The sequence below is a fragment of the Podarcis melisellensis genome (assembly GCF_964234715.1).
Source record: "Podarcis melisellensis genome assembly, chromosome: 8".
In the NCBI taxonomy this organism is placed as follows: Eukaryota; Metazoa; Chordata; class Lepidosauria; order Squamata; family Lacertidae; genus Podarcis; species Podarcis melisellensis.
Window position 1 is genome coordinate 82,821,455 of NC_138540.1, and position 12,974 is coordinate 82,834,428.

At 46.7% G+C, this 12,974-nt stretch overlaps 1 protein-coding gene across 1 annotated transcript in view; it reads right to left on the reverse strand.

Annotated features, from left to right (window-relative positions):
* The window catches only part of EHD2 (EH domain containing 2), a 43,134-nt gene that overhangs the window by 5,498 nt on the left and 24,662 nt on the right, over positions 1 to 12,974 (reverse strand). The window contains exon 3 of the mRNA XM_081922172.1: positions 10,407 to 10,819. Within this exon, the coding sequence (XP_081778298.1) occupies positions 10,407 to 10,819 (413 nt within the window). The remainder of the gene's footprint in view (positions 1 to 10,406; positions 10,820 to 12,974) is intronic.

Sequence of the window (12,974 nt, forward strand, 5' to 3'; positions counted from 1 at the left end):
CTCTGAGGGCCTTCTGGCGGTTCCCTCACTGTGAGAAGTGATGTTACAGGGAACCAGGCAGAGGGCCTTCCCGGTAGTGGCGCCCGCCCTGTGGAACGCCCTCCCGTCAGATGTCGAGGAGATAAAGAGCTACACAACTTTCTGGAGACATCTGAAGGCAGCCTGTATCGGAAAATTTTTAATATCTAATGTTTGGCTGTGTTTTTACGTTTTGTTGGTAGCTGCCCAGAGTGGCTGGGGCAACCCAGTCAGATGGGCAGGCTATTTTTTTATTTATTATTATTATTATTATTATTATTATTATTATTATTATTATTATTAATGCATTGGATACTGCCCATCGAAATTAATGGGAGCTGTGCCTATTTTGAAGGGTCTGCTCAGACTAATCTTGGATACAACCCCTCTACTCAGGATGAAAGTTAAGATATCGGCTACTTTTAAAATGAGGCTGCATTTTAAATTGCAGTTTAATCTGTATTTTAAATTGTCCCCCCATTATGTTTTTACTGTGATATTATTATTATTATTATTATTATTATTATTATTATTATTATTAAGTGCTGAGGGAGTATCTTGTAGCTTTTTTCTGTTCCTTCTTTCTTCGGTATCTTTCTTTTCTTTATTTCCTGTAGATTAGTTTGGGGTTTTCTCCCTTATTGTAATGTGAAAACTTCATTTCCCCCCCCCAAAAAAAAAGATACACTCCCTCGCCCCCTGCTCTTTGCTCACCACTGGTTGCAAGGCTGGCCCAAGCTTTTTGGCCACCTGAGGCTAAGGACAAGATAGCGCTGCCTCCTATTCCATGCTCCAAAGCTGATCAAGCTGGCAGGGGGAGGTTCCTTCAGCACTGATGACAGGAACCTGTCCTCCACCACACCTGAGGGTTGCAGGCTGGCTTAGGGCAAGCAGGGCAGGCTTTGCAGCACACACCTAGCGACTGCCCTCCAACATTGTTTAGCTGTGCACACACACACACTGGCACCTGCCGCCTTACTCTGACAAACGGTAGGACCGGCCCTGAGTGGCTGAGCTGCCGTGATGTCATGGAATGTCCGCAGGCCCTCCAAGTGGGGAGCATGGAGACAAGCAAAAGGTTAAGAGATGTCAGGCAGAGCATTTCGGTGCTGAAGAAAGAGGAAGAGGATGCAGAAATAAGTCAAGGCGGTTAAGTGGGGAAAGAAAGACGTGCCAAAGCAGATATCCTGGACTTGTGCTAGGCAGGGTGTTCTTTCCAGGAAAAGGTGTTTTACAGGGCCAGGAAGCTTGAGGTGGTAGAAGTCACTGACAACCTTTGAATGCTACCTTCAGGCTTCCAACAAAAGCGTTACCAGCCTTCCCCAACTTGGTGCGCACGAAAACTGATTGTGTTCCTTCCAGGACGTGAGCAATGCAGCACTGAAGAAGATTCTAGCATTTGAGAGCAGCCTAAAGCAGGCTTTGCAGTTCTGGACTTCTGGCTAGAAGATGGATTCCCTGGGCTTGCTTCCCCAACCACCGGCGGGATTTATGGCTCAGGACTTTCCTGTGCAAAGCAGCGCAGCTCATTGTCTGGAGAATAAGGAAATCTCCGCGTCGTTGGCTCGGCTCATCAACCCTTGAGGTGGCAGCCAAGCTGGAGCGGCTGACGTCTGGGGCGTGAGAAGGCTCAGAAGCCCAGGCAAGACAGGATGCAGGGGTTGCGGGAGAGAGATGAGCAGAGGAAACGTCCGCAAAGAGCGAGCCAGGAGCCAGGTTGTAAATCCTGTCCTGGGCCTCTGATCAGAAATGGATAAAGCGAGGGTCCTTTCTATTTGTGCATCCTTGATGATTTATGCTAGTGATGTATGGAAGTGAGAGCTGGACCATAAAGAAGGCTGATTGCCGAAGAATTGATGCTTTTGAATTGTGGTGCTGGAGGAGACTCTTGAGAGTCCCATGGACTGCAAAAAGATCAAACCGATCCATTCTGAAGGAAATCAGCCCTGAGTGCTCACTGGAAGGACAGATCCTGAAGCTGAGGCTTCAATACTTTGGCCACCTCATGAGAAGAGAAGACTCCCTGATGTTGGGAAAGATGGAGGGCACAAGGAGAAGCGTACGACAGAGGACAGGATGGTTGGACAGTGTTCTCGAAGCTACGGACATGAGTTTGACCAAACTGCGGGAGGCAGTGGAAGACAGGAGTGCCTGGCGTGCTCTGGTCCACGGGGTCACGAAGAGTCGGACACGACTAAACGGCTAAACAACAACAACAATGATGATTTTTGTGCTCACAGTGGTGTGAGGGGGCAGTTATAACATCATCACATTTCAATGCTATTTCAGTCTTCGATCTTTAGCGAGAAGAATCCTGCATTGCAGGGGGTTGGATTAAATGACCCTCATGGTCCTTTCTATGAAATCTGTTGACTGAGCTTTCATCCTGATTTAGTTTGCGGGGAAGGGATTTTAATAGCTGCAGACACACCACAAAGTTAAAGCACATGGGCTCTCCTGCAAAGGATATCGGGCCCTACAATTCTCAGCAGCCTGGTATGCCCCAAAGAGGACCTTAAGGTCCATAAATAACAATATTTCAGAGGTCCCAGGCCTCAAGGAGGTTAGATGAGTCTCAACTAGGGCCAGGGCCTTTTCAACACTGGCCCCGACTTGGTGGAACGCGCTGTCACAAGAGACCAGGGCCCTGCGGGACTTGACATCTTTCCGCAGGGCCTGCAAAATTGAGCTGTTCTGCCTGGCCTTCAGCTTGGACTCACTCTGACCCCTTATATAAGATTTGGTATATAAATTTTCCCTTGGCTTTTTTTGCTGGCCCATGTAGGACCAGCATGGATAGCTGGCTCGGGTGAATATCTGATGTTTCCTCCCTTTATGGTCTTGATTTATGGGCTACTACTAAAATGAGGAGGGATGCGGGTGGCGCTGTGGGTTAAACCACAGAGCCTAGGACTTGCCGATTGGAAGGTCGGCGGTTCGAATCCCCGTGACGGGGTGAGCTCCCGTTGCTCGGTCCCTGCTCCAGTTCGAAAGCACGTCAAAGGGCAAGTAGATAAATAGGTACCACTCTGGCGGGAAGGTAGACGCTGTTTCCATGCACTGCTCTGGTTCGCCAGAAGCGACTTAGTCATGCCGGCCACATGACCTGGAAGCTGCATGCTGGCTCCCTTGGCCAATAAAGCGGGACGAGCGCCGCAACCCCAGAGTCGGCCACGACTGGACCTAATGGTCAGGGGTTCCTTTACCTTTACCTTACTAAAATGAGGCTGCATTTTAAGCTGTATTGTAAGCCGTATTTTAATTAACTGTTGTTTCCCCCCCTTCTTTTTTCTATTATGTTTTATTGTAATTTATATTCGGTGTTAGCCGCCCTGAGACCAGCCCTGGCCGGGGAGGGCAGGGTATAAATAATTCTTATTATTATTAATGAACTACACATCCCAGAATTCTTTTTTGGGGGGGGGAGTCATGCTTTAAAGGCACAGTGAGTACAGTGGGTCAAAGCAAGCGCTATCGTTCCATGCTTCCCTCCTTGCCAAAAGTCCGATTTTTAGTGGGAAGGTTTGCTGCTCAGGAACCCCAAATCGGCTTCAATTGTGCAGCCTGAATTTGCCAGCATGTAACTGAAACACCCCACCAAAAAAAATAAGGGCTCTTTGGACGTGTCCTCAGTCCTCACTCAACTCCAGGGTTGGTGTGCCTGACACTGGAGAAGAATTCGCTGCAGAGGCCTTGACGTCCTTCCTTGTACAGCCACCCAGCTGTTTTTTGTGGGTTTGTGTTATTTACTTTTTCCAAAGCCAGGAGGAAATTGCTACTGGAGGGCCCTTGTAATACAAACCCATCCTTACAGGTGACAGGAAAAGATAAGGCTGAGAAATCTGGGGGCGAAAACAGAAGCTTCCTGAACTTTTGGGTAACTGCTAGCTCGTTTTCTGGGCAACTGAAGAACCTTGTAAATAATCTGCAAATCTGTTCGTGAGAGAGAGATGGAGGAGCCAGCAGAAGGAGTGATATCTCCTTGCTGCTGGAATAGATTGGCTAGAATTAATCTGTGCAGTGTTTTCTAAGGGCAAATCACGGCAGCAGCTTCCCATATTTCCAAGTCACATCCATCACACTATACACCGAAAGCATGTGGCTTCCCTCAAAGAATCCTGGGAGCTGTAGTTTAGCCGCTCAGAACTATAATTCCCAGCCAACAAGGTGAGGCAAACCACTCTAGGTGGCAGATTTGGGGAGGCCATTTAAGCAAGCAGCAAGCTGCCAATTATCCAGGGCCAAAGGAGATGTGATTATGTGCCCTCTCATCCCTCCAAATCTTCCGCTGGCCAGAGGTGCCCATCCAAAACATTATTCTAAGATGTGGTGATGCTGTCAGATGAGAATCCCACACAGTACTGTGTAAGTTATTATTATAATATGAAAATTAGGGATGTTAACCAGTTAAGAATTAAGTAATTTAGTAAGGGCAATTACACACACACACACACACACACACACACACGTTTTTACAGATAATTTCCAAAAATCATATAACATACATTCTTATCTTATAACAATGTTTTGGACTTCTATCAACTGCATCTGAAGATTTTCCAAGCTTTTCACTTAATCTGCATTTCATAATTTTCAGCATTACTCCTTCACTAATAATTCTTATCATGGTTTTCTCTGCAATAATTCGCACAATCCTCCTTACAAAACTTCTTGCAATCCTACTAGCGTAATCTGTTGATTACAATTGCTTTTCAAATAATTCATATATTTACTCCAGTCCTCTGAGAATCTCTGGTCCCGCAGGTAGGGGCACTTACCAGGTCTATACATAGCCTTCAGGCGTTCAGAGTGCTTCCCGTGTATCACAGAAACATGGAATCATAGAATTGTAGAGTTGGAAGGCACCCCAAAGGTCATCTAGCCCCACCCCCTGCAATGCAGGAATCAGCCTTCCCCAACCAGGGCCCTGCAGTTATTTTGGACTGCAATTTGGACTTACCACGTTGGCTGGGGCTGATGGGAGTTGGAAAACAACACCCATCACCTCACCATCCTTACAATAGTGGTTTGTTGCTGTTTTCTTTCAAAGGCCGTGTTCCCTTGGAATTAATCTGTTGGCAACTGCACGCCGGCAGTGGATAGCGACAGAACGTAAGTGGGTTAGGCTGTGTCCAAAACTGAGTGCGGACAGGACCCAAACCAGAAAAAGTGGGTCGCTCCTTCCCTCTCTATCTTGGCAATGGTAGGGCGGAAGGCAGGGATGCCAACAGCAGTTGGAGTCAGTGCCAACGACAGGCAGAAGCAGCCGATTCTAGATTGGTACCCATCTTCTCTGCCAATTTCTACTGAAACGGAGGAGGGAGAAGATGACAGGCTGCACTACTCTCTGGATTGGTCAAAAGCAAGAGGGCAGAGAGGTGTGGGGCTGGCTGCAGGCAGGCTGCGTTTGGTAGGACAGTGCCCCCCACACCCCCATGGAGCAGCCTTCAGGGACTCAGACCCATGCCTGGCTTGCTAAAAGACTGTCTTTCTGATGGGTCAAAAAATAGCTACTGCTGTTGGAGTGGCATACAAAGGATGAACAAGTTAAATTGGTTATGATTGATTGGGCAAGAGATGTGGGACATAATATAATGATGGAGGACTGGGAGAGGTTATGGAGGAAAGGGGTTAAGTTCATTGCATGTACAATGTTAAAGGAAAAATATTATGAAGATGATGTATAGATGGTACTTGACCCCTGTAAAACTAGCAAAGATTTGTCACAATAGTGATAACCTTTGTTGGAAATGTAAAGAAAAAGAAGGTACTTTTTCCATATGTGGTGGACTTGTCCCAAGGTGAAAGACTTCTGGGAGAAGATTTATAAACTGAAAAAAAATGTTGAAATATAAATTTATTAAGAAACCAGAGGCCTTTCTTCTTGGAATAACAGGTTTAGAATTACCCAAGAAAGATGTTAAATTATTTTTGTATGCCACAACGGCTGCCCAAATATTACTTACTAAAGATTGGAAAACACAAGCACTGCCAACAGTGGAAGATTGGCAGATGAAGGTGATGGACTTTTCGGAGCTAGCTGACCTGACTGGAAGAATCCGTGACCAGAAAGAAGAGGAGTTTCAAGAGGACAGGAGGAAATTGAAGGACTATTTGAATAAATATTGTAATATAAAAAATTAGAAATTACTTGAAAGAAACAAATAGGCCTAGGATTAAATTAAGTTATAATTAAATAAATGGGATATAGAATGTTAAGAAAAGTGAATAAGATGGACTATAATTGGAAATTGTTTTAGTTTAATAATGATATTGGAAAGCTGTTACCTTTAATTACAAGGAAACTCAGAAGGGAGGGATTTGAGGAAGTCAACCAAGATGTTTAAAAGGTTGGAGTTGTTATTGTTTATCTGTTTATTGTTCCCCCCTTTCTTTTTTCTTTTTCTTTTTCTGTTTTTGTGTATCATTTTGCTTTGTGGTTTGTGTTATCACTGTGGAAAATCTAATAAAAATTTATTACAAAAAATAAATAGCTACTGCTGTTTGTGAGAAGTGGGAGCCAGGATTTGATCTATGGCTAGGACGGATCTTTGGGCAAGGCCTCTACCCATCTCCGCTACTCTGCGTACCCAGAGCAACAGGCCTGAGAAGAGAGAAACGAGGCGGCGTCATTCATCTAATTAAGACGGCGGAAGATGCCACCTCATTGGGAACGTGCTTAACGAGAAAACCAGAGCAAAACACAGAGGGAAGCGTTGGGAAATAGGAAAGGGGTAGCCGAGCCCATAAACACATTGTACCCTGCAGCACAATGCAGGCTTCCTCTGCGGGGACGGGGCCATTGTTCAGAGGGGGAGGCGCAATAAAGTCCCTTCCCAATTGCTACGGAGAACAGGAAAAGCAGCAATTAAAAACTGGGCGTTGGGACAAGCCGCGGTCTCCTGCGACGGAGAAAAAGGGGAATGGGGGTGCTTTAGTGGAAGGGCCCTTCTGCAAGTGTGATCGTATTACTTAAGGTCAGTCCTTTCAAAAAGGAAAAGCGGTGTAGTTGGAGACAGCGGAAGGAGGGCAATTGTAGGATGAAGCACAGTAATGCATCTGGTGCATTAGCCAGATGGGTAAAGCCTGCCATTGCATGTCCTCTCCCCACAACCCCATTAAAACTCCGTATTTTCTCACTGTGTAGAGCATCAGCCAAGCCCTTCCTTCAGTCACAAACATGTCTGCAACGCTGGAATATCCTTCCATTCAATAATGCTTGCCATCTCCACCTAGCTGTGGTTGCAATGGGAAATTACCACACTGGCCAACAGTTCTGCAGTCATTAATATAGTGGTACCTTGGGTTAAGGACGCGGGTGGCGCTGTGGGTTAAACCACAGAGCCTAGGACTTGCCGATCAGAAGGTCGGCGGTTCGAATCCCCGCGGCGGGGTGAGCTCCCATTGCTCGGTCCCTGCTCCTGCCAACCTAGCAGTTCGAAAGCATGTCAAAGTGCAAGTAGATAAATAGGTACCGCTCTGGCGGGAAGGTAAACGGCGTATCCGGGCGCTGTTCTGGTTTGCCAGAATTGGTTTAGTCATGCTGGCCACATGACTGTACGCCGGCTCCCTCGGCCAATAAGCGCCGCAAACCCAGAGTCGGTCACGACTGGACCTAATGGTCAGGGGTCCCTTTACCTTTTACCTCGGGTTAAGTAATTAATTCGTTCCGCTGGTCCGTCCTTAACCTGAAATTGTTCTTAACCTGAAGCACCACTTTAGCTAATGGGGCCTCCTGCTGCCGCTGCACCGCCAGAGCACAATTTCTGTTCTCATCCTGAAGCAAAGTTCTTAATCTGAGGTACTATTTCTGGGTTAGCGGAGTCTGTAACCTGAAGCGTGTGTAACCCGAGGTACCACTGTATTCTCATTCTCTCTCTCTCTCTCTCTCTCTCTCTCTCTCTCTCTCTCTCTCACACACACACACACACACACACACACACTGGGCTGTTCAAATGGGATAATGCGTGCTCTTTCTTCAATCCTTACCTCAGTGGAACACTTTAAGAATAACCTCCCTTGTGCCATTCATTCACACAACATACCCGTATCACGGTCTCTTGCAACCTGAAGTTCCCTCAGTGGGCAATTCCTGTTCTCCTTTCCAGTCCCATTTCAATGCGACTGTGTCCTACAGGTGACTACAACAGAATTCCCACCCCAGCTCCGTTGCTGCACCTACCCCCATTGCAATGGGACATTTCTCCTGGCGGGAGTGCATGCCGCATTCTCCTGTTGGAGAAGATCCCTGCCTGCAACAAATCTCCCTTTGGGATCATTTGCCTTTCACAACCCAGCAAAAGCATCTCAAGACACAATGCCTATTTGCCCTCCAATTCCATTGCAAAGGAATGTTCCACTGCCAGCCAAGGATGTTTTGCAACAGAGCATTCACGTCTGCAATGGAGCGTCCCTGAAATGGGCAGAGGCCGCACTTCCCTTCCTCCTAATGGAACTGGTCCACAGGGCATCTCAAACTGGGGTCCGTGAACCACCAGTGGCCTGTGAGCATCATTCAGGTGGTCTGGAGTGGGCCTACAAAAATACAATTAAAAATCATACAACATCTAGCTCAGTGTGTGATACGTGCTACAAAAGGCAGGCAAATTCATAAGTGTCCGCCAAGACCAGGGGTCAGCAAACCTTTTCAGCAGGAGGCCGATCCACGGTCCCTCAGACCTTGGGCGGGGCGGACTAGGTTTTTTTTGGGGGGGGGGAAATGAGTGAATTCCTATGCCCTACACATAACCCAGAGATGCATTTTAAATAAAAGGACACATTCTACTCATGTAAAAACACGCTGATTCCCGGACTCTCCGCGGGCTGGATTTAGAAGGCGATTGGGCCGGATCTGGTCCCCGGGCCTTAGTTTGCCTACCCATGGCCAAGACCCTCAGCGATTTTCAAGCACTCTGGGGGACGAGGGCAGTTTGGGAACCATCAGAACAGAACATTTTCTTACTGTCATTGACCAACAGCTTATTGTCATTGACCAACCACAGTGGTACCTTGGGTTAAGTACTTAATTCGTTCTGGAGGTCTGTACTTAACCTGAAACTGTTCTTAACCTGAAGCACCACTTTAGCTAATGGGGCCTCCTGCTGCTGCCGCACTGCCGGAGCACAATTTCTGTTCTCATCCTGAAGCGAAGTTCTTAACCTGAAGCAACATTTCTGGGTTAGCAGAGTCTGTAACCTGAAGTGTATGTAACCTGAAGCGTATGTAACCCGAGGTACCACTGTGCTGGGTAATAGAATCATAGAGTTGGAAGGAACCCAGAGTTTCATCTGTTCTAAACCCCTACAATGAAGGATTCTCAACGAAAGCATCCCTGACAGATGGCCATCCAGCCTCTGCTTAAAAACCTTCAAGGAAGGAGAGTCCACCACCTTCCAAGGGAGTCCGTTCCACTGTCCTAACACTTCTTACTGGCTGAAAGTTCTTGTCATGGGTCAGGAGTCAGCTTCACCTGCTGAACAGCAGCCTGAAGGAGAAGAAGGCGGAATCATAGAATCATAGAGTTGGAAGAGACCACAAGGGCCATCGAGTCCAACCCCCTGCCAAGCAGGAAACACCATCAGAGCACTCCTTACATATGGTTGTCAAGCCTCTGCTTAAAGACCTCCAAAGAAGGAGACTCCACCACACTCCTTGGCAGCAAATTCCACTGTCGAACAGCTCTTACTGTCAGGAAGTTCTTCCTAATGTTTAGGTGGAATCTTCTTTCTTGTAGTTTGGATCCATTGCTCCGTGTCCGCTTCTCTGGAGCAGCAGAAAACAACCTTTCTCCCTCCTCTAATGATGCCACCCGCAGCTGATCAGCCTTCAAGAACAGGAGAAGGCACTGATGAGAACCAGCTGGCTTCAGCCTTCTTAAGCAGAGCTCTCAGCAGCAGTCAGATGCTGGAAACAATCCCTGTGGTTCTCGGCCCTGCCTTGCTGTGTCCTGCTCTCCATCTAGACCCTTGTCTCTGTGATCATCTGGATTCCCTGACCTCTGGGTCCCCTGACTTCATATGTGGATTCTGCTCTCAGGCAAGTGTTCCTTGGAGACTCCTATCCCCTTGTTGATCAGCAACAGGGCCCAGACAGGGCTATGACAGCTCTTCCTGATGTTTAGTCAGAACCTCCTTTCTCATAACTTGACACCCATCACAATGCATTACCTGCCGCAGGGGGTGAGGAACGTGTGTGCCTTCAGATGTTCTCATATTACAACTCCCATCACCTTTCATGACTGCTGGGAGCTGGAATCCAAGAACATCTGGAGGGCCACAGGTTTTCCCAACCCCGATCAACCGAACATCTCCTTGTTGTCCTAGGATATTCTTCTCCTTAGCCACCGCTGAGACCTTCCCTGTCTACCTTGTGGCCACCCAAGTACTCACCCTGACCAGACGGGCTCTCTTGACCAAATCGTTAAGCTTCCTCAGGGCAGAATTCCGGGGCAGGTTCTGGATGTCCGTGAACAAGTCCTGCTCCTCGAGCTCAAATAACCGTCGGTTATCGGAGATCATCAGGGGCTCCGACCAGAAGGACCCGATGTAGACACGCAGCACCTCGGGCGTGTTGAACACTTTGCCCAGCGACCACATGAGGGCGCCGTAGACCCGCATCAGCTGCTGCGTCTCCACCATGTCGGCCTTGTTCAGGACCACCCGGATCTTGTCCTCGTTGCCCTTGAGGGCCCGGATGGCCTCCGAGAACTCGTCTGAGATCTCCAGCTTGTGGGCGTCAAAGAGGAGGATGATGAGGTCCACGCGCTCGGCAAACCACTGCAACACCGCCGGGAAGTCGTAGCCTGCGGAGGAGAAGAGAGAGCCTTGTGGAATAATGTGGGGTGTGAAACGCAGAGCAGTCAAGTACAACATCCCTAGAGTGGACATAAAAAGGGGATGTCTGGACCAGCCAGTCAGAACTTCCTGCTTCCTCCTAGGCTGGGACAGACTTCCTCTACATGTGACCAGAGGTGGGCGTGGCCTCACCTGTGCAGGTAACTAAAGCATAGGACTGGCCGCCATCTCTCTCTCTCTCTCTCTGACTACATTTGTCGAAGAAGCAACATCAGCTTAGCCTAAGATGCGGTCAAAGGGACTATCTCTTTATGGGATAGATTCCAGGTATATTACTTTTGTAACTTAAGTCTGCCTTCTGGGATCCATCTGTGAACAGAATGAGTGAGTGAGTAAACTCTTTTTATACTTTTATAGAAGACTGTGTCTTTTCTATTTCTTTTATGAGGGACTAAAGGGGGAATTACCAGGTAACTTATTTTAGAGGCTTTAGCAAGCCTGAGCAAACGCATCCGCTGTGCAAGTTTAAAAAAGGGAATGTTACTCTGCTAAATTGTTGAACTTGTTAACACAAGTTGGAAAGGATATAATTAAACAATATATTCTCTCCTGCATCCCTGAACATTCGCACAAATAAGAGGTTATTTTGCACAAACACCCCCCCCCTGCAAAGTGGCATCTTGGCTCACTTTCAGTGAAAGAAGCAGCTTAACAGCGGTTGCTTTCATTTTTATTTTTAAATTTTTATTTATGCTTTTCAGGTTTATACATTTCACTGATTTTACAATCATTTTAACATTTCAAAACTCAACTTTCTTCCCCCTCTTTCTGAGGTTCTTTAAATTAATTTTTAGTATTTTCTGCATATCCAAATTAACTTAATTTGCTCTTTCATCTGCTTTATATATATATACTCTTATCAAACTACAGGTTCATACAATAATCCTGCCAATGTTCTTATCCATTTACAATTTATCTGTAAATATTCAATCAACCGTTTCCATTCTTTAATAAAGTCTGTTATCTTGATTTCTTATTCTTGCAGTTGCCATTTCTGCATATTCCATAAGTTTTTGTATCCATTCTTCCTTTGTTGGGACTTCTGCACATGACTCTCCCAAAGAATCCTGGGAATGGTAGTTTGCCCCTCAACAGAACAACAATTCCCAGGACCCTTAATAAACTACAGCTCCCAGAATTCTTTGGGGGAAGCCATGTCCTCTAAATGTGCATGGAATGTGCTTTAGATCTATGGTGCGGATCTGCATCTTGCCAAACCATTGGCCTGTTGTCTTACTACTGTCTGCAAAATAGCTGGCTGTGGATTTGTTAGGAGTCTTTTCGCACCCTACCCAGAGCTGCCGGGGATCAAATCTGGGGCCCCTCTGTTTTTTCCTTCGCTCTTTGTCTCCGCTCTTAATAAAGCTTCTTAATTTAGAATCTAGGGCTTGACTGTAAACATTAAGACATCTCCAGGATTTTTGCGTTGCGTGCCAAACTGCTGTTTCGTACTACAGTATGGAATGGGTTGAACTCGCTCAGTGGCAAGTCCTGGGGAGTTAGCTGGTGTTTTCTACCACCACAGACAGAAAGTTGCCAGTCTTGTTCCCCTTGGTCAAGACCCTAAAAGGCAAGGATAGCCAATGTAGCACCTTCCATATGCTTTGGACTACAGCTCCCATGATCCCTGACCATTCATCATGCTGGCTGGAGCTGATGGGATTTGGAGTCTAACACCACCGCCATGTTGGCTGCCCCTGATCTAAAGTGAACTGAGGGGTAATGTACAGTGGTACCTTGGTTTACGAACTGAATCTGTTCTGGAAGTCCATTCTTAAACCAAGACATTCTTAAACCAAAGGTGTGCTTTCCCATAGCAGCGAGGGACTCAATTTACAAATGGTGGGATTGTAACGAAGTTAAAAAAGTTTTGAGAAATGATATACAATGAACTGAAGAAAATGTTCCATCTAACATTTGTTAAGAAACCGGAAGCATTTTTGTTAGGGATTGTAGGAAAAGACCAGCAAAGGAAGCTGAAAAATATCTTCATGTACGCAACAACGGCGGCAAGAGCCTTAAAAGCACAAGGATGGAAGAACGAGGAAATCCCGACTGAAGAACTATGGCAGGAGAAACTGATGGACTACGCAGAACTGGCAA